This window comes from Dipodomys merriami, unplaced genomic scaffold (genome assembly GCF_024711535.1).
Source record: "Dipodomys merriami isolate MVZ:Mamm:240054 unplaced genomic scaffold, mDipMer1.0.p SCAF_138, whole genome shotgun sequence".
Taxonomy (NCBI): domain Eukaryota; kingdom Metazoa; phylum Chordata; class Mammalia; order Rodentia; family Heteromyidae; genus Dipodomys; species Dipodomys merriami.
The window spans coordinates 1086550-1109321 of record NW_027202693.1 but is presented as its reverse complement, the minus strand read 5'-3'; the positions used below and the strand labels follow the sequence as shown (position 1 = coordinate 1109321).

The following is a 22772-nucleotide window of genomic DNA, read 5'->3' as shown; positions in this document are numbered from 1 at the left end:
AGCACTCACCTTGAGCTGAAGAGCTGAGGGACAACACCCAGGCCCAGAGTTCAAGCCCCATGACCGACCCCCCCCCCCCCCCAAAAATCTGGAAAACTCAGTCAGAAGGAAGAAAAACACACGGAACCACTCACCCCCCCATACCCTCCCTCAGCTTCAAAAACCATTTCATGGTCTACCTCCATTAACCTGTACCTTCATTTAATCCCATACACTACTTCCTCCTAGACATCAGATTACTTTATCTGCAATATGTCAGTGTATATATCTCCAAAGAATAAGATCATCCATCCCCTCCACCCACCCAAATGTTCATCCGTTCATTCATCCTCTCATCCATCCCCCATCCACCCATTCAACTATCTACACATCCACACACCCATCTCTCTCCACCCATTGACCTATCCATCCATTAATCTATTCATTCATCCATTTACCCATCCGTCCACCTGCCCATTCAGCTCACCCACCATCCATCCATCCATTCACCCATCAAGCCATGAATAGGTATGCATGCATACATATATCTACCAACCCAACTCTTCCATCATATCAGCAAATTATTGCCAAATGGCAGCTCTGGAATAATGCTTGGCATGAAGTAAATAGTCAATAAACATTTGTTGACAGGATGAGCAGTCAAACCAAAAGATAACCAATACGGGAGCAAGTTAGTCCCCAAACAAGAAACAGTGTCCCACGTTAACTCAGGGCTGTGAATTGGCAACTTACAGATGTGTTTTGTGTGGCCTGCATCATGCTTAAACAGATAATTACTCTTAATTAGTATGTAATTCAAGAGTCAAGATGTTTCATATTTTGAAAACAATCTGGATTTGTTGCCTTGTTTGAAAACCAGGAAGGCAATGTTGGGTTTATGTTCCCACCTGACAACTGACAAAGATTCATTGCTTGGCTAAACTTCAGTCAGGTGTTGAACCTTCTTCTAGGCCCACCTGTACACTTTCCTGTGCAATCCAGGTTTAGCAAGAACTCTGCTCAGTCAGCTTAGTAAGAATGCTTACCCATGATGTCTGCTCACCCTGAGTAATTGAGGCAGGCTTCTCCTCCCCCTCTCCTCCCTAACTCGCCCTCCCTCCCCCCAGTGATGTCTGCTCATCCTGGCCTAGCTTCAGGAAGAATCCCAAAAGCTTGGTCTAGCCAGAATCCCCACCCCCCACTTCACCCCTCCCGCTTCCTCTTAGTCATTTGGATCTACTGAGCCCCGGTTGCCTCTTGTTCTGGACGCTGGCTTCCCCAGGCCACATTTGGAGTGGAGGCCCAGCCCTCCCCCTGGCAAAATCCCATTGCCTTAGTCCTCATACCATACCCTGACGACAGTCTGATCACCACGCTTTAACATGATTCATCTAATTAGTTTTTTTCTTCAACAGAGAAATAGATACTATTGCTAGAATCATTTGATAGTGGAGGAAACAGTGTGGCGGTGTGCAGGCCTGTAATCTCAGCATTGGGGAGGTTGAGGGAGGAGGATCTGAACTTCAAGGGACAAATGGGACTACATGGTAAGAGCCTGCCTCAAACAATACAAAACCGAAAAAGTCATTGAGGAGCCTGGAGTCATCAAGGGAATAGTCTCAGGAGTGTTCATACACTGTTCTTCCTCTCTATAATGTCGCTCTTTTCCTGGGCTAGTGAGCTGTGGTCCCAGCCGTCTCTTGCAATGCTGGACAGCGGCAGTGAGCTCGGCTCCCAGGTAACTACAATCACAGAACTTGGCAGGTGAGGTGGTGTGCTAGGCAGCTTTCTATGCCTGTAATAAAATGACTGCAGTTGTCAGCACACAGAAAGAAAAGGCTTGTGTTGGTTCACAGCTAGGGAGTCTTCTTCTTTCCATCATGGATAGTCCCTGTGCTATAGCTGGGAGGTGAAAGAGAAAAGAGGAAGGCCCTAGCATTCCTTCCAGGGCATGGTCCCGAGGATCTCTTAGGAGACCTCACCCCTTAAAGACACCACCACCTCTCCCAAATAGTGCCATGCTGGGGATTCAGCCTTTACCACACAGACTATTGATGCAGCATGAAGATCAAAGCCATAGCTTTGATGCCTGAGGGCATTTTCCATTTAGGAGCTGACAGATCTATGAGAACAGGCTTGCACCTGTCTTCCTAGTCTCTGAATCCAGGTGACCCTGAACATGCCAGTCCCAGAGGGTACCTCCGCGTGACATTCTGTCTCCCGCTCTGTCCAGCCTCCTGAGGCTCAGACTGATATGGCAGGAGGAACAGGAGGCGGGTACCACCAATAAATAAGCCTTGTTTCCTTTTTTATAAGAGCCTGATGAGCTTAATTTGGTGGAACCACGTGGGTTGGCCCCCAGGAGAACCAAAATAGACTGTCTGTAAATTACTCAAATGAATCCCGAAGCCACTGGGTAGCCAGCTCTAAAGCTGCTCCGACTCCTCCCAGCAAAGCCCCTGGCCCCTGCAGCTCTTCAATACAAGCTCAAATCTAATCTGGGACCAAAGGCGTTGTTCTGGGGAAAACAAGAGATTGGCTCTCCTGCCAGCAGGCTCCCTCTGCCTGGGCAGAGGGCTTCAGAGGTGGGCACTCACCAACTTCTTTTTTATTTATTTATTTAATTTTTTGCCGGTCGTGGGGCCTAAACTCTGGGCCTGGGCGCTGTCCCTCAGCTCTTCAGCTCAAGGCTAGCGCTCTACCACTGGAGCCACAGCACCACTTCCAGCTTTTTCTGTTTATGTGGTGCTGAGGAATCGAACCCAGGGCCTCATGCTTGCAAGGCATGCACTCTACCGCTGAGCTATCTTCCCAGCCCCGCACACACCAACTTCTACCAGAGCCCAAAGACAGCTGTCCGTGCTCAACTGCTACCCCTGTCCACACCTGCTGGGGAAACCCTTTGGTCTCTTCATTTACCAAACACACACAATGGGAATGGGTGTTTAAATAAAGAAAACTCAACCCACAATCTAAGCCTGCATTTCCCACACTTTTGTCAGATGCTTGTTTGCTTGCCTTCCTTCCTTCCTTCCTTCTTTCCTTCCTTCCTTCCTTCCTTCCTTCCTTCCTTCCTTCCTTCCTTCCTTTCTCCCTCTCTCACTCCTTCCTTCCCTTCTTCCCTCCCTCCCTCCCTCCCTCTCTCTCTTTTTCTTTCCTTCCTTCCTTCCTTTCTTTCTTTCTTTCTTTCTTTCTTTCTTTCTTTCTTTCTTTCTTTCTTTCTTTCTTTCTTCCTTCCTTCCTTTCTTCCTTTCTTTCTTTTTTTCTTTCTTCCTTTCTTTCTTCCTGTCTTTCTTTTTGTATTTCCCCTCGTTTTTCTCAATAGGCCATCACAGATTTGTAAAATAGCACAACAACACACGTTATTTAGTGCCACAGCTGGGGCTTAACTGTAGCATATACTTCATATGTACTATATATGTGTATGTACACACACACACACACACACACACCTCTAAATGAGCTAATCCACAATAGTTATGAGAATTTAGTGGATAACAGAAAAAAATTTCACACTAGTATTTTTTAATAGATTATACATGGAAATGATTCTATGAGACAATGTTCAACAAATTTTACTTCTTTCTTTTTTTTTTGTTGTTGTTGTTGGTGGTGGTCATGGAACTTGAACTCAGGGCCTTGGTACTATCCCTGAGCTTTTTTGCTCAAGGCTAGCACCTTACCACTTTAAACCACAGCACCACTTCCAATTTTCTGGTGGTTTATCGGAGACAAGAGTCTCACAGACTTTCCTGCCCAGGCTGGCTTTGAACCGTGATCCTCAGATCTCAGCCTCCTGAGTAGCTAAGATCATAGATGTGAGCCACAGTGCCCAGCTTCTTTTGAGTCTTTTATGGAAGATACTCCCAAATCTGAATTTCTCTTACACAGTACTGTTCTGAAGAGAAATCCAGAGTTGTGCTCAAGAGTAGTTCAAAGTAGTTCCATTCCCCTCTCCACTCCCCCCCCCCCACCAGCTGTGTCAATTTCATGGCCAGGAAAGATTCCTGTGAAATCATTGGGGAATGACTGTGACATTATAGCCGTGAGTTGACACGGAGCCAGGCCTTGGCCCTTACAGGGTGTGGGCACACCTCAGGAATTGTCAGCCGACAGTAGAGACAACCCTTGATTGTTGAACTTGGTCTTTCCTGCCATTTTGCAAAGAAAGAAGCCGAGCCTGGCTCCAATCCAGAGGGCTGAAGGCAAAATCACTGGCTCTGGGGCTTGCATGTAGACTCCTCCTATAGCTAATGCCAAGACAAGGCCTTGGGAGCAGACCCAAACTTCCTAGGCCTCAGTTTCTCTAAGTCGGAGACAGTAAGGGTCTGGGAGTGGTTTGCAAACTTAAGTGTCACCACTGACAACACCGACTTAAGTGGCTGATTGGAATCAGCCAGGATCCCATTGGCTTTGCCAAATTGCTTGTACTCTGAGCCAGGGCTTGCTGGTGTATGCTCCTCCCAGGGTAGGACAGGAAAATAAGGCTGGGAGAGGAACAGGAATCACCTCAGCAAAGCTAGGACTTGAACCTCGGTCGGTGTGGCTCGCAGGTCTGTGTTCTTAGCCATCGCCAGTTCACAACCACTGTGGTTGTAAAGCAGGGGCGCTCGTAGCGAGACCCGCCTGGAAGTCAGGCAACCAAACTCTCTAATCTTGATTCTGTCACTGGGAGCTGGGTGACATGGACAAGCCACTCAACCTCTCTGTGCTTTTTTTTTTTTTTAAATCTTCACAAGAGAGAAGTTGATCCAAGTTGTTTCTTGTCCCTCTCCTCGTTCACGTTGTAACTCGCCACGTAACAGCTCACGTGGGTGTCTAAAGCATGAAATCCATGTTTACTTAAGGAAGAGAGGAACAAGGAAGACGATGTGGAAAGAAACTTGGAGTCCCTGGCTGCTTTGTTAAAGGCTTTGGCCTGGCTCCAGTGCTGGCTCTCGGGCCTGGCTGGCTGACAGAACTGAACAGAGACTGGAAGGAGGCAGAGGCTGACGGCAGCAAGGGGGTAAGTTAAAGCAGAGACATCATTAAAACCTGCCTTCCCAGGGCTCAGCCATGACGGTGACCGTGCGGGAAGCGATTGATCTCAACATCTAAACCATGGCCAGAGGTGTCTGTATATCTGGCTGGTTTTAGCAGCCAGCTGAGAAGGCAGGCCGGGGACCATCTGGAACTGCAGGGGGCTACCAAGTAGACCGCTAAGCCAGCAGCGGTCTCCAAGCCTCTCCACCAAGTGATTTACGCTTTCAAAACAAGCCCCAGGGGCTGGGAAGGTGGCTTAGTGGTAGACTGCTTGCCTAGCATGAATGAGGTCTTGGGTTCGATTCCTCACTACCACATAAATAAACAAAAATAATAAAATTTGCCTGGCACTGGTGGCTCACGCCTATAATCCTAGCTACTCAGGAGGCTGAGATCTGAGGATCACAGTCCAGTGCCAGCCCAGCAAAAAGGTCCCCATGAGACACTTATCTCCAATTAACTACTCAAAAACTGGAAGTGGCACTGTGGCTCAAGTGGTAGAGTGCTAGCCTTGAGCAAAAGAGCTCAGGGATAGTGCCAGGCGCTGAGTTCAAGCCCCACGATTGACACAAAAAAATAAAATAAACTAAAACAAGCCCCAGAAAGGCAAATGTTCATGACACGCAACATTCATTCCAACCTGTAGAATGTACCCACAATGCACCTCACTGCAAGCTGTGGGTGCTGGGTAATAATGATGACAGCCTGGTCTGGCCCGATGTACTCCTGTGTGTGTGTGTGTGTGTGTGTGTGTGTGTGTGTGTGTGTGTGTGTACAAGCGTCCAAGAGAAAACTCTGATCTCCTTCTTGATTCTTTTGTGAGCCTTTAAAACAGAAGATTTGAAAAACTAATTCAGCTCCTATCTATGTCTGCTCACTGCATAACTGAGACAGCAGAATTTGCGTTGGTGACTCACGCCTGTCATCCTAGCTGCTCAGGATACTGAGATCTGAGAATCATACTTCAAAGCCAGCCTGGGTAAGAGACATGATACTCTTATCTCCAGTTAACCACCAAAAAACCCTGAAAATGGAGCTGTGGCTTTTTTAGTAAAACAGCAAAGGGACAGTGCCCAGGCTCTGAGTTCAAGCCTCAGTATTCTCTCTCTCTCTCTCTCTCTTTCTCTCTCTCTCTCTGTCTCTCTGTCTGTCTGTCTGTCTGTCTGTCTGTCTGTCTCTCTCTCTCTCTCTCTCTCTCTCTCTCTCTCTCACACACACACACACACACACACACACCACAAATCTGTGAGACTCCATCTCCAATTAACCAGCAAAAAGCAGAGCTGGGGGTGTGGCTCAAGAGGAAGAGCACCAGCCAAGCACACAAGCTGAATGAGAATGCAAGGCCCAGAGTTCAAGCCCCAATACTGCCAAATAACAACAACAACAACAACAATAATTTGCTGAGCATGCACAAAGCCCTGGTTCCATCCCTAGAACTGGAAAAAAAAAGAAAAAAAGAAATGAAAAAAGCTAATGCTCTAAACACACTATTATTCCACTCAAAAAGCTTCCACTGAGTCCTCCAAAGTGCGGCAGACTCTGAGAATAAATGACAACTCGGGCTGGCTTGGCTCCTCTGGGATGGTGGGGACATTTCCTGTTGACCCTGGAACTCAGGACCAGGTCCAAAGCTGGAAGCTATGGAGCTGTAGCAAGAAGCCAGCAACAAGTGAGGTCCACCATCTCTCCTGGGGTTTGTGAGAGGTGGAGGCCTGGCCCCTTCCCTGTCCCAGAGGCATGGGGGCGGGGGTGGGAGGGGAGGGAACACCTCCTGAGTGGGTGTCCCCTTCATTGGTTTAAACTCCAGGTCTCAAGCTCAAGCTCTCATTTGACTTGTTTTTTTTTTTTTCTCTTTTCTTTTCATTTTAATGGCTGATGCTCATGAGCTTTTGTGCCTAGACTGGCCTCTAACCTTGATCCTCAAATCTCAGCCTCCTGAGCAGGTAGGATTACAAGCATGACCCAAGGTCACTTGGCCAAAATGCTATTCTTAGGAGAACAACAGATGAAGAGCATTCCAAAATCTTTTCAATATTAAAACAACACAACCCAACACATGGGATCCAGGCACAGGCGGCTCACGCCTGTACTCCTAGCTACTCAGGAGGCTGAGATCTGAGGATCGTGGTTCGAAGCCAGCCTGTGTAGGAAAGTCCAAGAGACTCTTATCTCCAATGAACCACCAGAAAACCAGAATCAGTGCTGTGGCTCAAAGTGGTAGAGTGCTCGCCTTGAGCAAAAGAGTTTAGGGACAGTGCACAGGCCCAGAGTTCAAGCCCTATGCAAAAACAACCACCACAACAGTGAGATACCTTCAAATATGAAAATCACAAAGTAACCCTTGTATGAAGCACCCTCACCTGCGAACTGGGGATGAGCGCCTTCCACCAGTGCCCGCCCTTGACCAGGTCCACATCGCACAGGGGTACGGACACTTTCCCGATGACACAGTGGCGGGAAAACTTATCGAAATCCAGGGCCGTGAGGAGCAGGGTCCTCCGCTGGGCTTCCAGGAAGGGGATGTCGAAGGTGTACCGCTCCTCGAACACGGGGTTCTGGGTCTTGCGTTTGACCCCCGTCTGCTTGGAGTTCTTCTGGTCGGGCAGGAGGCAGATCTTGACGTAGGGGTTGGAGTGGGCCATGTCCTGACGAGATCCGTCGTGGGAGATGGGGAGAGGCAGGTCCCGGGCCTCGATCACCCGCACGGTGAGGTGGTTGTGCAGAAGGTCATACTGCGTGCTGAAGTGGAGTTTCCCCAGCTGGTACTTGGACAGGATCTCCTCATCTGTCAGCGAGTCCATATCATCCCCGCCGCCATCGCCGCCACCGCTGGAGTCCAGGGAGTACAGGCGGGGCTCGAACTTGCGGAAGTAATCATCCGGGGTGTAAGTCCGGCGGAGCACCGAGGGCTGGATGGGTTCCTTCTTGGCGCTGAGCACCCCAAACTCAATGGGTTTGATGTCGATGAGTGGGGAGCTGGGGCGTCTGGAATCCAGATCTACACGATGATCACAGAAACAGCCATGAGGACCCCGGACCCCGGTGACTCACGCCTGTCATCCTAGCCACTCAGGAGGCTGCTGAGATCTGAGGATCTAGGTTTGAAGCCAGCCCGGGCAGGAAAGTCCATGAGACTCTTATTTCCACTTAACCACCAAAAGGACAAAAATGGAAGTGTGGTTTAAGTGGTAGAGTGCCAGCCTCAAGTGAAAAAGCTCAGGGACAGCACCTGGCCTGCCAGAGGGTGATTTGGGTTTTGTCGAGTCCTCTGTACCCAGCCACTGACACAGGCCCAGAATCCTCGAGGTCCCCCAAATGGGCAAGCCCTACTCTGTAACACAGTAACCCTGGAATGATCAATTCAATTGACTCAGAAAACCTGATCAGTCGGGTGCTGATCAGGAAGGAGTCTGACATCTGAGGATCATGATTCAAAGCCAGCCTGGGCAGGAAAGTCCATGAAACTCTTATCTCCGATAAACCACCAGAAAACCAGAATTGCACTGTGGCTCTTCAGCTCAAGGCTGAAGAGCTGAGGAACAGCGCCCAGGCCCAGAGTTCAAACCCCATGAGCAAAAACAACAAAGGAAAGAAAAGAAAGAAAAAAACCAACCTGATCAAACTTGTGATCAGTGGAAGCGGCCATGTCCCACCAAACTCAGTGGGACAGGTGGAGTGTGAGCCCATATTCTGCCATCTTGTCATCTCTGCTGCCCTGGGCCCTAGACGCTACCTCCCTCTACCTCCTCCACAGCAACGGCCCCGCCCTTGCCATTTCTGCTCAAGGACACGGAGGGGTGTCTGGGAAGGCCAGTCTTGACGCCCACCCTCCCCGAGATGGACTCACTGGAAATCCTCCTGGTCAGGCTGTATGTGGATCGGGATGTGTCAGACGAGGAGCGGCGCCCATCGGGGGAATTGGTCCGTGGGGTCAGCAGGACATCGCTGGCTGTGTGGACAGAGTCGCCATCTTTGTCACTGCTCCGGCTGGCCACCCTGCAGGAGGGGGACAAGATTCCGGTGGTTGTTGAAGAACCCTCAGGGGTCCCCCCTGTGTCTCCCTGCTAGTTCATCTGTTATCTGCCCTGCTCACAGACTAGAGAAGGAAGCCAGCAGAGGTGCAAGCTGAGCGCAGGGATCTGCAGCCACAGATAGACCAGCTCTCTCACCTGCTTCACACCTCTTGCAATGAGACAGCCTTGAACGAGTGTTGTATACAGAAACCCTCAACAATGCCTTGATCGTTGCACAAAATAGGAACTGTGGCAAAGGGTTTATTCCCCAACATAGAACACTCTGGCAAACACTGGTGTCAGGCTTGGGTATGTATGGGGGTTCATGCCTGCAATCCCAGTTCCACAGGGAAGTCCGTGAGACTCTTCTCTCCAATGAACCACCAGAAAACCAGAAATGGCTCTGTGGCTCAAAGTGGTAGAGTCATAGCCTGGAGTAGAAGAGCTCAGGGACAGCGCCCAAGCCTGAGTTCAAGCCCCACTACAGACCAAAAGAAAAAAGAAGAAAAAAAACCCTCTATCCCAAGCCAGGAGTGGTGCTGTATGGGTGTAATCCCAGCATTTTGAGGTCCAGGCAGGAGAGTCTCAGAATGAGGTTAGCATGGGCTCTACAGGTGTCTCAACACACACACACACACACACACACACACACACACACACAGAAATACACAAAAAGATAGACAGATAGATAGATAGATAGATAGATAGATAGATAGATAGATAGATAGATAGATAGATAGACAGATAGGCAGATGGGTAGTCAGATGACATGTCTAGATAGATGATAAATATGATAAAGAAAGATGATATAGGATGGGTAGATAGAGATGATGGATCGATGAGCGGATGCACAGACTGATACTGTATCTAGGTGAGATGAGGGAGAGAGAGAGAGCGAGAGCGAGAGCGAGAGAGAGAGAGAGAGAGAGAGAGAGAGAGAGAGAGAGAGAGAGAGAGAGAGAGAGAGAGAGAGAGAGATGGATGACTACGGCAAGCCTCCAGCTGGGCAGGGTGCCGGGGGGAGTCTGGCAATGGGGTGGAAGATGGTGCTCTAAGGCCTTGATCCTTAATTGACGCAGATTTCTTCCTTCCCTGCTTGCATTGCGCATCAGCCTGACATTTAAGGCTGCAGGCAAACTCAGCTTCAGAGGGTCAGATGGCCGCCCAGTGCCCTGCAGGGTCAGGACAAGAGGACACTGCCAGAAGTGGGGGAACTCACAGGCTTCCTGCTCCCCACCTGCCGGCAAGGGGAGGGGGGACTTGGAGGGCCGTGGCTATGGGGCAAATCACTGCAGTGTCCCTCCTCTGCCCCTTGAACAAAAGCAGCCACCCTCTCTTTGGTGGGCTGGCCCAGATGCCATGACCCTGGAACCTGTCCCTCTGGGTAGCCCTGCTTCCCAGAGGGCCCCCCAGCTCCCTCATTATCGCCCCTTCAGTCTCTCAGACCCAGCTGCCCATGCGTCCACCCCAGCCCCTGCTGCCCTTCCCCCAGCCACCGAGCCCCTGTCCTCTGCCAGGTGCCAGCCTTCACACCTGTGAAGCTCCTCCCCGAGATGGTCTGGCTACCAGGACACCTGCTCAGAGGGCCAAGGACCCCTCCTGGCTTCTCACTCCTCTCTGGAACTGCTCTGCCCTTTAGCTGACACTAACTGGTGACTCTTCTCTCTAGCTGGACACAGCCCAGCTGGCCCTGAGCACTCAGTCCTGGCATGGGGGAGTCTGCTGTACCACTTTCCAAGGAAGGAAAGAAGGGAGGGAGGGAGAGGGAGAAAAAAGAAAGGAGTGGGGGGGGGGAGGGAGAGAGAGAGGAGAAGAGAGAGAAGGAGAAGGAAGGAAGGAGAAAGGAAGAGAAGAATGGAAGGAAGGAAAAGTGAGGAAGAAAGGGGGAATGGAGAGGAAGGGAAGAAGGGAAAGAAGGAGGGAGAGGAGGAGGGGGACAGAAAAGGAGAAAAAAAGGAAAAAAGAAAGAGCTGGGAGCTGGTGGCTCATGCCTGTAATCCTAGTTACTCAGGAGGCTGAGATCTGAGGATTGCGGTTCAGAGCCAGCTGGGGTAGGAACATCAGTGAGACTATTATCTCCAATTAACCACCAGAAAACCAGAAGTGGTGGTGTGTCTCAAGTGGTAGAGTGCTTTCCTTGAGCTGAAGAACTGAGGGATAACGCCCAGGCCTAGAGTTCAAGCTCCACAACCAACAAAAAGGAAGGAAGGAAGGAAGAAAGAAAGAAAGAAAGAAAGAAAGAAAGAAAGAAAGAAAGAAAGAAAGAAAGAAAGAAAGGAAGGAAGGAAGGAAGGAAGGAAGGAAGGAAGGAAGGAAGGGAGGGAGGGAGGGAGGGAGGGAGGGAGGAAAGGGAGGGAAGAAAGGGAGGAAAGGGAGAGAAGGAGGAAGGAGGAGGGAAGAGAAGGAGGGATGCAGGGAAGGAGGAAGAAAGGAAGAGAGAAAGGAAGGTGGGAGAGAAGGAAGGGAAGGAGAAAGAGAGAGAAGAAGGAAGAAGAAAAGGAGAGAAAAAGGAATGGAGGGAGGGAAGGAAGGAGACGTACCCTTCTTGTATGTGGTGTTTTGTTTTGTTTTGTTTTGTTTTGTTTTGTTTTGCCAGTCCTAGGGCTTGAGCTCAGGGCCTGGGCTCTGTCCCTGAGCTGCTTTTGCTCAAGGCTAGCGCTCTACCACTTGAGCCACAGTGCCACTTCTGACTTTTTCTGCATATGTGGTACTGAGGAATTGAACCCAGGGCTTCATGCATGCTAGACAAGCACTCTACCACTAAGCCCCATTCCCAGTCCCCTTTCTTATCTGGTTCATTTTGTCCCTGTCTTTTACCCCTGTCATGACAGACCCTCCCCCGCACCACAACACACACACAGCATGATCTGTACGTGGCAAAGATCAAAGGAAGCAGTTGTTGGTACTCAAACCCTCACTGCCTGCCATGCCCAGCTATGGGTGCTGCCACCGCTGGCTAGGCTAGGTATTCCCTGCAAGGCCTGTAAGAGCCTTGGGCACTGACTCATGGGCTGAACAAGTGAACCATTTCACTTCCATTCATTTTTATAAGAGGCCTCTTGGCATTGCCCCCAAAGGAGACAATCAAATTGTACAACTGGTCCCAAGCTAGCCAGCCCCAGCCCCAGGGTCCCTGTGACACAGTACATGTGACAATGCCACCTCCCCAAGATCACACTCACAGCGCACACAAGGACCAGCGCATCCAACACACTGCAGAGATGAGCCAGAGGGTCCTCCACTCTGGTGCTATGGCAGGAACAGAGCCACAAGGCCCATGCACTTGACATTTCCACTGCCTGCCTGTTTGATAACACCCAACTGCCTGCCTGGTAAATAAATCTGTGGGGAACACAAGCTGCAAATCTGCTTTGTGAAGCCAAACACTGGGCACCAGTGGCTCACGCCTGTCATCCCAGCTACTCAGGAGGCTGAGATCTGAGGATTACGGTTCCAAGGCAGGAAACGGCGGTGAGACTCTTATCTCCAATTAACCAGCAAAAAGCAAGAAGTAGAGCTGTGGCTCCAGTAGTAGAGCACCAGCCTGGAATGAAAAAGTTATGGGAGAGCACAAGATCCTGAGTTCAAGCCCTAGTATCAGTGCGTGCACGTGCACACGCGCACACACACACAAATTGCTTTTGAATAATTTAATCTCGCCTCCCCTTTACAGATTTCCCTTAACCATTTTGCATTATATCAAATACCCCCCCCAAAAATGAGATCAGTGCAGCTCAAGGGTTCAGAAAGACCTGGCTGGCCTTGGGAAAGCAGGGAGGACTTGAAAGGTTGCTCACACTGCAGACTGCACAACTCTGCAGGGTGCCATTCACACTCATAGCAACCACCACCACATCGATGGTGCTGCCATTCGTGGTTACATGGGGCGCTATCCATGCTGCAGAGCTCCAGCCTGCTTCTCTGCTTGTGGCAAAACCCAAACAAGTCTCTCAAGAGGACCAAACCTCTCCAGTGCTGGTGGCTCAAGCCTATAATCCTAGCACCTCAGGAGGCTGAGATCTGAGGACTGTGGTTCAAAGCCAGCCTGGGCAGGATAGTCTGTGATACTCTACCTCCAATGAACCACTAGAAAGCCAGACGTGTCTGTTGATTCAAAGTGGTAGAGCGCTGCTAGCCTTCAGTGACAGTGTCCACATCCCCAGTTCAAGCCCCACGATCAACAAAAACAAAACAAAGAAACAAAGAAACAAAAAAAATAGAGCATCCTTAACCCAGGCTGTGACACCCAGCTTCCGGGGATCTGGTGGCAGATGGAGAGTCCCCAAATTCTTTAACTGATCTTCAAGACCTGACAGGATCTGAGCCTGCGGGGCCCATTCCCCACTTTGCCCAAACTCAGTGCCCATTCTAGGCATCTCTCGACAGGATCTTCCCCCTCCTGTCTGGGCACATCACTCCTACCCCGCCAAAGAGCCACACCCATGACTACAGGGCCACACCCACTGCTGGCCTTTGGAGCGTCGTCATTGGAGCATAGGAGTGACGTCACTGGGGTATAGCCACGCCCACACCCACTCCTGCTTGCTCTGTGCACCTGACTCAGGTCTGGAGAGCTTAACACATGCCAGACTAGCTTTGTCCACAGGACTGACCTCCACCCTGACTCCGGAGTGGACAGTTTCTAGCTGAGACAAGTGATCGGTACAGGTGAGTGACAGACAGTCTTTCATAGTGGTTGTTGTTTCTCTGCAAAGCTACCATGTAAATCTCAGGCTGCCACATCTGAAGAAAGCAGGCTTAAAATTGAGGCCAATTTAGACAAGCACTAGAGAGAGGGGGCATATCACGTGAGCTGCTGGAGCCAGCACACCAGAGCCATTGTCCCTGGACTTTTCCGTAAGATGTTGTCACATAGGATGTGCGGGATGTGGATCCACAACTTTGAGAGTTAACTAGACTTCCATCCCTGCTTTAGAGACTGGTAAGGGGACCGGATCTGACATGTGGACTACTGTGCCTGCCACAGTGCCCTTAAGAAATAACTACCAAAGAGAGTGACACAACTTTCCAATGGTACCAACGGCATGTTAAGGATTCAGTTTCTGCCTGGAGCTTAGTTAACAGCTGGGTTTTAATTTTAATTTATTTTGGTCAGTTTTGGAGCTTGAACTCAGAGCCTGGGCTCTGTCCTGACCTTTTTTGCTCAAGGCTAGCGCTCCACCACTTTGAGCCACTTCCAGTTTTCTGGTGGTTCATTGGAGATAAATGTCTCACAGATGTTCCTGCATGGGCTGGCTTTGAACCATGCTTCTCAGATCTCAGCCTCCTGAGTAGCTAGGATGACAGGCGTGAGCCACCAGTGTGCAGCATTTTGCTTTGTTCTTTCTTGATCAGATCAGACAAGGATCCCTGCCTTTCTTAGGCGTCCTTCTGAGCAGCTTTAAAGATACCACATGTACTGCCTCACCAATCCTGTGCCGATGGGAATTAGTTCTTGGTTAATTTGCCTCCCTCCCTCCCACAACAACACCTGAGCAATCAATGTACCTGCTGGATTCAAGCCTCAAGAATTCCTGAACATCTCTTTACATAGGTCAAGACTGGATGAAAACAGATGTGATTTGCAGAGCTCTTTCTAATGTGCTAAGCATGTTCTGTGCATGTCATTTACCTGTGGTGTGTGTGTGTGTGTGTGTGTGTGTGTGTGTGTGTGTGTGTGTGTGTGTGTGTGTGCTGGTATTGAGTCTTGGACTCAGGGCCTCATCCTCTCCCTTAGCTTTTTCTTTCTTTTCTTTTCTATCTCTGTCGTGGGACTTAAACTCAGGGCCTGGGTGCTGTCCCAGAAAGGTGGCTTTGCTCAAGGTGAGTGATCTGCCACTTTGAGTTCACCTTCTTGTTTTCAGGTGGTTAACTGGAGATAAGAGTCTCACAAACATTCCTGCCTGGGCTGGCTTTGACCCATGATCCTCAGATCTCAGCCTCTTGAGTAGCTAAGAATACAGGTGTAAACTACCAGCACCCTGTTCCCTTAGCTTTTTTAAATCAAGGCTGGTGCTCTACCACGTGGGCCATACCTCCACTTCTAGCTTTTTGCTGGAGATAAAAATCTTATGGTTAGTGGTTTAGAACCACTACCCTCAGAGCTAGCTAGGATTACAGGTGTGAGGCATCAGTGCACCTGGGGTTGTTGTTTTTTTCTTTCTTTCATTTGTTTGAGACAGAGTCTCACTATGTGGCTCAGCTTAGCCCCAAACTCCTGACCCCCAACTTGGAGGGAAAGACAGGGCACTGAAGGTCACGCTCATGCCAGCCCAAGGATTTAACTGGAACAGCCTGGTGGGAGAGGACTCCAACATTCACCCTGGCACTGTCTCCTTGCTGGATTTCCTCCTTGAGCTTTGAGAACTACCCTTGATAATTTCCAGACCTTTCTCAGCGCAGGCCTCCCTGTCTCTCTCCACCATCTGACCACATCCCTCTCCCCAGTCCCCGAGAGGGAGACCAGACACGTGGCTAGAAAGCTTCAAAACGGCCTTCCCAAAATATCCGAGGGACTGGCAGATGGAGATGCTGGATGCAGGCGCGGGAGGGGAGAGAATCAGAAATCAAATGAAAGCTGCCAGAGCGCGCAGAAAGCGTGTTGGAGGGCAGGGTGGGGCTGGAAGTGTTTCCTGCCTCCTCTCCTCCCTGTCTGCAGATCATGCTCTGAGTCCCAGCAGGCCACTGCGCCTGCTGTCCGTCCACCCATCTGTGCCGCAGGTGTCCACTGAACTCCTACCTCCCTGGGTAGGTTAGGACAGCCCACTGCACGTGCTAGACCAGGAACTCCCAGCATCTGTCCGCATCTGGCCACTCTGGAGAGTACCCCAGAGTCCCCCGATCTCACACACACACACTTGGAATGCCACTCACTGTGACACCCAAGTGCCACAGGACTAACATTGCCAGGCTGGCATCTCCAAAGCCTGATGGGAAACTCACTGAAATGAAAGCCACAGCCAGCTGGTCTCAGCAGCTTGCCAAATCAAATGAAGGGTGCAAACACACACACACACACACACATACACACACACACACACACACACACACACACACACACACACACCTCCTTAGCCACAATGCCCATGGAAACTCAGCCTCTTCTTCTGCCCCATCCCCTGCCTCCCTCCCTCCTGTGGGGAGGGCTGATGAGAGAGAGACAGAGACAGAGAGACAGAGAGACAGAGATGGTGGCTCATTGGTTTGGAGGTGAATTTCCAAACAGATACTCACAGCCAGGGAGGCGTCTGGGCAGGGAAAGGTCCCAGGATTTCAACTTCATCCTCGTTGGACTGGCAGCAGCTGGATTCGTAACATTTCTGACAGCAAAGCCGCCAGGTCCATCTGCACAGCAGCACATCAGAGATTCTAGAAAGAAAACCCTGAGGCCATGGGGGCAAGGAGGCGGGGGAGGAGGAGGAGGAAGAGGAGGAACAACATCCCAAATTACAAGCAGCCCATCTCTCCCAGGACACAGTCATTCAGAGTTCTGTCCCTGTGAGCGAACATTCAGGACAACATACATCCCGTGTCTATTTACCCACGAAGCTGGCAAACAAGAGCACCCAGCAAAAGTATTTTCAGGTCTCTCTCTCTCTCTCTCTCTCTCTCTCTCTCTCTCTCTCTCTCTCTCTCTCTCTCTCTCTCTCTCTCTCTCTCTCGTTTATGTGAATTCCTTTTCTTGCCACGTGGTTGGTTCTACACAACATCAGGAGAGCTAGACAATGTTCTCCAAGCAGAATGCCTGAGACTCTCCTCTTGCAAGCAGAGAAGAGATATTTCCAGAACTCGAGTCATCTGGGAAGCAGGGAGGAGGACATGAAACTACATTGGCCATTGGGGTGGGGGTGGGGAAACCAAAAAAGTTGCTAATGTCCCTTTTACCCGGCTCTCTTTTCAGGAGAAAGGACCAGAAACGATGTCTTGCCAACATCCGATAATTCTGGTTTCGGTCCCCAGTCCCATAGACTCCACACAACCCGTCTCCAGAATAAAAGGTACCGGATTAGAACTCAGACCCAAGCATCAGCACAGTGACCCACCTCGTTTAATGGTTCCAACTGCCCTTTGATATATCCATGATGAAAGCCAAAGGGGGAAGCAAAAAGAGGGGGAGAGAGAGAGAGAGAGAGAGAGAGAGAGAGAGAGAGAGAGAGAGAGAGAGAGAGAGAGAGAGAGAGAGAGAGAGAGAGAGAACCTGTTTAGCATTATTCCAGCAACTCAAAACGCAAATAATCACAAAACACAAGCATGGCTCCCCCTTCACACTCACCATCCTGGGCCAGGAGCGAACTTGCTAACCTGCTATGGCTATTCTCAGCTCTGCTAGGAGCCTCTGCCTTAGCTAACAGGGAATGCAGGGGAAACTCGAGCATTTCGATTCGATTTGCACTGTGTCTGCTATGATGAATCAAAGCCGGTGGAAAGAGTCATGCTATCCAATACAGCCACGCTGCACGGGGGGAATCAAACCCTTCCTAATGCAGAAATAACCAGGAAACCAACCCGAAGGACACGATCAGCTACCACGCAGGCAGGCTCCCCGCCCTCCCCAGGGCCGGCTTCCAATCCAGCGTCAGGGATGGGGGGGGGAGTTTCCTATGGCCACCCACTAATGGAGGGGGGTGTTGGAAAGAAAGCCATGAGCTCTTCTTTTGGTCCCGCCCCATCTTTTTTCCTCCTAGGTTCAAAGCTCTACCTTCTCTCCTCCTTTTCCAGCTGGTTCTTCCAAAGAGCCAAGTAAACCAGGCAGGTTTGGAGTTCTGTAGCCCAGAGATGAACAGAGGAGGGGAAAGTGTGTGCGTGTGTGTGTGTGTGTGTGTGTGTGTGTGTGTGTGTGTGTGTGTGTGTGTGTGTGTGTGTGTGTGTTCTCTCCCAGATCTTTTATAAGGATGTCAATATCTTTCTGACACTTGTTCATTCTCCATCCTTCCTTGCAAACAAAGGAAGCAGAGGCCAGCTCAGAACCCTGCAGTAGCCCAGTCCAGCTGGAATTTAATAATGTGACATTACTCTCCTTCTGTTTATCTTTCCAGCTGCCTTCTGGGTCTATCATGTGACCCTGGTTTTCTCTTACAGCCATGACACACATGTTAACTTTGCATATGACTTCTTTAAGTTAAAAAATATATAAATGAATCCACTTATTATAGGGGAAAATATTAAGTTAGCATGTGTAGTGGCTCACACCTGTAATCCCAGCCACCTGGGAGGCAGAGAGGGGGAGGAGCAGGGTTCAAGGCTAGTCCAGGCAAGACTCCCATCTCAACCAATAAGCTGGTCATGCTGGTAAGTATCTATAGCCCCAGATAAACTGGAATCTGTAGGTAAGAGGATCTCAATCCAAGGCTGCTCTGGGCAAAACTAAAAGACTCAATTAAAGAAAAAAATAACATAAAGCCAAAAGGGACTAGGGGTATGGCTCAAGTGGCAGAGCATTTGTCTAGCAAACGAAAGGCTCTGAGTTTAGACCCCAAAATTACCAAAGAGTGAATAAAAGAAAAAAAAAGTACTAACACTAAAATTCAAAATCCTTGTAGTGACATGAATTATTGCAGCCTGGGAAACAGAAAAAGGCACTAAGCACAAACACTTTCAAAAAGCAAAGCCATTCCACACAGAGAACAGAATCTGGAGGACCCAGTAGACCCTGCTAGGCATCTGGAATCATCCTGGCAGATGCAGCTGTGCCCTGTCTGCTGAATGCTGGGTCTTTCCGAGTCTTGCAGCAAATTAAAAAAAAAAATGTCTGAAATGTTTGACAGAGGCTGGGTGTGGTGGTCCATGCCTGTAGTTCCAGCTGCTTAGAGGCAAAGGTTGGAGGACTAGGCTCCAAAGTTGAGTTGGGTAAAAGTGAAGAGACCTTATCTGAAAAAGCCACTAAAAGCAACAAGGGCTAGAGGTGTGGATTAGGTGACAGAGCCATGGCCTAGTAATTACCAGGGTCCTGAGTTCAAATTCCAGGATCCACTAAGGGTTTAAAGAAAAAAAAAGTTTGATATAAAGGGCTTCTTCCGACAAGACCCCAGGCACGTTCTCTCAGTTTAAGGGGTAGAGTATTCCCTGGACATGGGGCGGTCAAAGAGAATCATTTACAAGGCTATGGAGAACAACACACCCTGCTCGGGTACCTAGGTGTGGGAGCAAAGAAAACCAGGAAGAGGACCCAAGCGGGCAGGAAGATGCTCTGAGGGCACCGGCTTGCAGATTCCTCACATCGGACCCTCTGAGTTCACAGGTTTGAGACCCATAGGGCACGCTAGAAGATAAAATGCCAACGATAAGTAAGGCTTGTGGACCAAACCCAGCCCCGAACCTGCTCCTACACAGCCCACCAGCTAGGAGTGACTGGTGTACTTTTAAGTGGTTGACAAGAAGCAACCAAAAGGTTAGTTAATTCCTTCACAGCATCATGAAGGTTCCTTGACATGTTCTCAAAACACAATGCGTAGACTATAGAAGTCAAACTTCATGCTCACAACAAATGTTATTGGAACACAGCCACGCTGACTCCATCGCCAATGGCTGCCTTAGTAATACAATCAGGGACCCTGTGGATCTTGAAGGGCAAATATATATATATATATAATATATATGAATATATATATTCATATACATGTGTGCATATATATATATATATATATATATATATATATATATACATACATACATACATACAAGATCTGGAACTTTCCTGAAAAAGTTCAGCCACTTGTTCTAGAAGGAAAGTCAGGATCACGGAGCCATTCACCTGTGAGATGCTTAATGATGCACCCCCACACCCTCCACTCTGCATTCAAGATCTCACCTGTGCCTCTAAGCAGCTGTGTGGCCTTGGGCAAATCATTCAGTATCTCTGTATTAAAAACAGTTGTCAAGAACCATAGAATCAAGCCAAGCACCAGTGGCTCACGCCTGTAATCCTAGCTACTCAGGAGGCTGAGATCTGAGGATCACAGTTCAAAGCCAGCCCGGGCAGGAAAGTCTGTGAAACTCTTATCTCCAATAAACTCTTATCTCTCGCCTTGAGCTGAAGAGCTGAGGGACAGCGCCCAGGCCCAGAGTTCAAGCCCCATGGCCGACAAAAACAAAACAAAACAAAACAAAAGAACCATAGAATCCCTGGGTTCAGTTCCTCAGCACCACATAAGCAGAAAAAAGCCAAAGTAGATTCAGTCAGGCACCGGTGGCTCACATCTGTAAACCTGGGTGAGATCTGAAGACCACCTGGGCACAAAAGTCCAAGAGATGCTTATCTCTGATGAACCAGCAAAAAGCTGGAAGTAGAGGAGCGTGGGGCTCAGGCTGTAGAATGCCCGCCTTAAGTGAAAAAGCCAAGCATAACCACAAGGGCCCTGAGTTCAAACCCCAGAACCAGTACAAAAGAGAAAAGCAGAAAGAATAGATACCACTTGTAACGTTCCTTGCCTCTGTGTGTGTGTGTGTGTGTGTGTGTGTGTGCGCGCGTGTGTGTGGTCAGAGGGGCAGGGATTCCCAGTGGTGTTACACACACACACACACACACACACACACACACACACACACACACACACAGTGGCCACCAGATGTTTATTGGGGATTATTCAAGAACACCCCCCTCCCCCTCTTCCCACCACAGGCAGCATGCAGTAGATGCACAGCAAAGGTGACCTTCATTGAACTTGAAAGGAGGACCTGGGGAATCCCGCGAAAGGGAAACCGAGCCAGAAAATCCAAGCCAGGAGAGATGGGTGAGGCTGTGCCAGAGAGAGAGACCATAGAGTTCCGGGCTGCTGCCAGCCAGAGGACAAGGCAAGCCCCCCCCCGGCCCAGTGAGCCCCCCCAGCTGTGACCGAGGGGACAGGCTGTGGGAGTCCCAGCCCTAGGGGTGGGGTGGAGGGGGGGCTGTGGGGTTCACCGCAGCTCCACGGGCGGGCGTGTCTGCGGGTCTCACTCCGTGACCTTGATGCTGACCTGTCTCCACTTCCCTCCCTGCGGGAGAAAATGTCCCTTTCTCCAAGCACCCATCCCGCCCTCAGCCCCCACCGCACCCCCCCCAATAAAACAACCCGGGGTGCTAGGAAGTTCATTCAGGATGAAGATTCTTGGGGGAGCTTGGAGAATCGGTAGGAGGGGAGTGTCCCCAACTTCCAGAACCCCCTACGCAAAGGAATAAGTGACGGGCCCGGCCATCCAGCGCGCTCAGGTCTCTGTCCCCCCACACGCACCCTCACCCCACACATACACATCCTCCACGCCCAGCGCCCCACAGACGCGCCCCGTCCTTGTCCCTCCCCGGCCGGCGGGAGCCCAGGCCTCGCTCCGCCGACCGCTTAGCCGGAGCCGTCACCAAGGCAACCGCAGCTGGCGCGCCCCGCGGCCCCTCCCCGGGGTGGGGTGCGGGGTGAGGGGGACCCGAGGTGGTGGGGGGAGCCCGCCCACCCCACCCCGCCCCGGGAAGGGGACACCGGCGCAGAGCCCCCGGGCTTCGCGGGGGAGGAGGGGGGGGATCGGTCCCCTGCCTCGCCTCCTCCCGGGGCGCACCCCGAGCCTGCCTGCCACCCAGCACCCTCGTCCTCCCCGCAAGTTCGTGGGAGCCGGGCCGTGCGCGCCCCTCCCGTGCGCGCCCCCGGGGTGGAGGGCCGCGCCCCCCGCCCCCCGGGCCTCGCCCCCCGAGCCCCAGCCCTACCTGGATGTACGCCATCTTCGCCCGCGCGCTCACTCCGGCCCGGGCATGGCGCCGCCGCCGCGGCCACTTTGCCCTCGCCGGCCGGGGAGGGGGCAGCCGGCGCGGGGGGCAGGAAGCCTAGGGCAGCCGGGCGGCCCCAGACGTGACCGGCGTGGCGGATGAGCGGCGCCCGCCCCCCTGCCGGCCGCCCCGTCCTGGCCTGGCCCTGCGCGCCCGCGGCGGGAATCGGGGCTGCGTCCTCCCCGCCCCCGCCCGGATCGCACAGCGGGGCCACCCGGGGTCTCCGCCTCGGCCTGTCCCTCGGGGTCGCACCCCAACGCCAGGGCGCTCCCCGGGCTGGAAGAAGGCCCGGGCGCCTGGGCAGATCGCCCGGGGCAGCCGCGGGGACGGCGGCGACGCTGGGGCCCGGGCGCGCGGCGGGCGGGCGGGGAGGGGACTGGGGCCGGGGAAGCGGGGTGGGCGGGGGCGGCGCTCGGGTCAGCCCAGCCGGCTGGTACCGGGGCGGGCACCCGGCCGGCCGCAGAGCCCCGGGGACGGCCGTGCAGACAAGGGGCGCCCGGCCCGGCCGGTCGTGGTGATGGGGGTGGGGGAGACCGGGGCTGGGAGGGTCCTGGCCGGCCAGCCCTTGTCCCCAAAACGCCTTGGAAAAACTTTATTCCTGCCCCACCCCCATCCATTGCGCCTAAGACGGTGGCGACTGAGTGCGCCGAGGCTGGAAGATGGGCGGCGCCGAGTTAAGGTGGGTTTAAGGCACTCGGAGTGGGGACTGCGAACGCGAGGTGGGGAGGGGCACAAGGGCGCGCGCCACACAACGCCCCTCTTTACTCTGCACCTGCCGGAGTTGCGCCCTGGATGCAACAGGTCCAGCGCGGGGCGACCCGGCAGCGCCACCCAGCGTCGTGCGCGGAGAGTGCGCGCCTGCCCCGGAGCGTGCGCCCTGGGGCGTGTCCGCCGCGGGAGCGTCCACCTTGGGGCGTGCCCACATCTGGGGGACTCCATCTCCCAGCCCTCCGGTCTCTAGCCCAAGGCCACGGAGCACGGTGTGGCTCTCGGCTGCAGGATGGAAGAAGGATCCGGGTGGAACGTGG

General features: G+C 51.7%; 1 protein-coding gene and 1 long non-coding RNA gene across 7 annotated transcripts in view; one reads left to right on the top strand and one right to left on the bottom strand.

Moving 5' to 3' along the window:
- Positions 1 to 21787, bottom strand: part of LOC138825593 (synaptotagmin-17) — a 48901-nt gene extending 27114 nt beyond the window's left edge. Inside the window, exons 1-6 of one of the 6 annotated variants that reach the window (XM_070020263.1) lie at positions 21241 to 21276; positions 20914 to 20987; positions 17060 to 17077; positions 16251 to 16399; positions 8852 to 9000; positions 7365 to 8002 (exon numbers count right to left, since the gene is read on the bottom strand). In XM_070020263.1, the coding sequence (XP_069876364.1) occupies positions 7365 to 8002; positions 8852 to 9000; positions 16251 to 16399; positions 17060 to 17077; positions 20914 to 20987; positions 21241 to 21244 (1032 nt within the window). In that variant the 5' untranslated portion in view covers positions 21245 to 21276. Of the gene's footprint in view, positions 1 to 7364; positions 8003 to 8851; positions 9001 to 16250; positions 16400 to 17059; positions 17083 to 17289; positions 17512 to 20666; positions 20790 to 20913; positions 20988 to 21240; positions 21277 to 21684 lie in introns of those variants that run through there. The other 5 variants (XM_070020265.1, XM_070020264.1, XM_070020262.1 and 2 more) reach the window with 5 other exon arrangements.
- Positions 13608 to 20713, top strand: LOC138825594 (uncharacterized). Its single transcript, XR_011371435.1, has 3 exons — positions 13608 to 13685; positions 16918 to 17014; positions 20635 to 20713. It is a non-coding gene; the product is annotated as an uncharacterized lncRNA (long non-coding RNA).
- Positions 21788 to 22772: the final 985 nt, after the last annotated feature.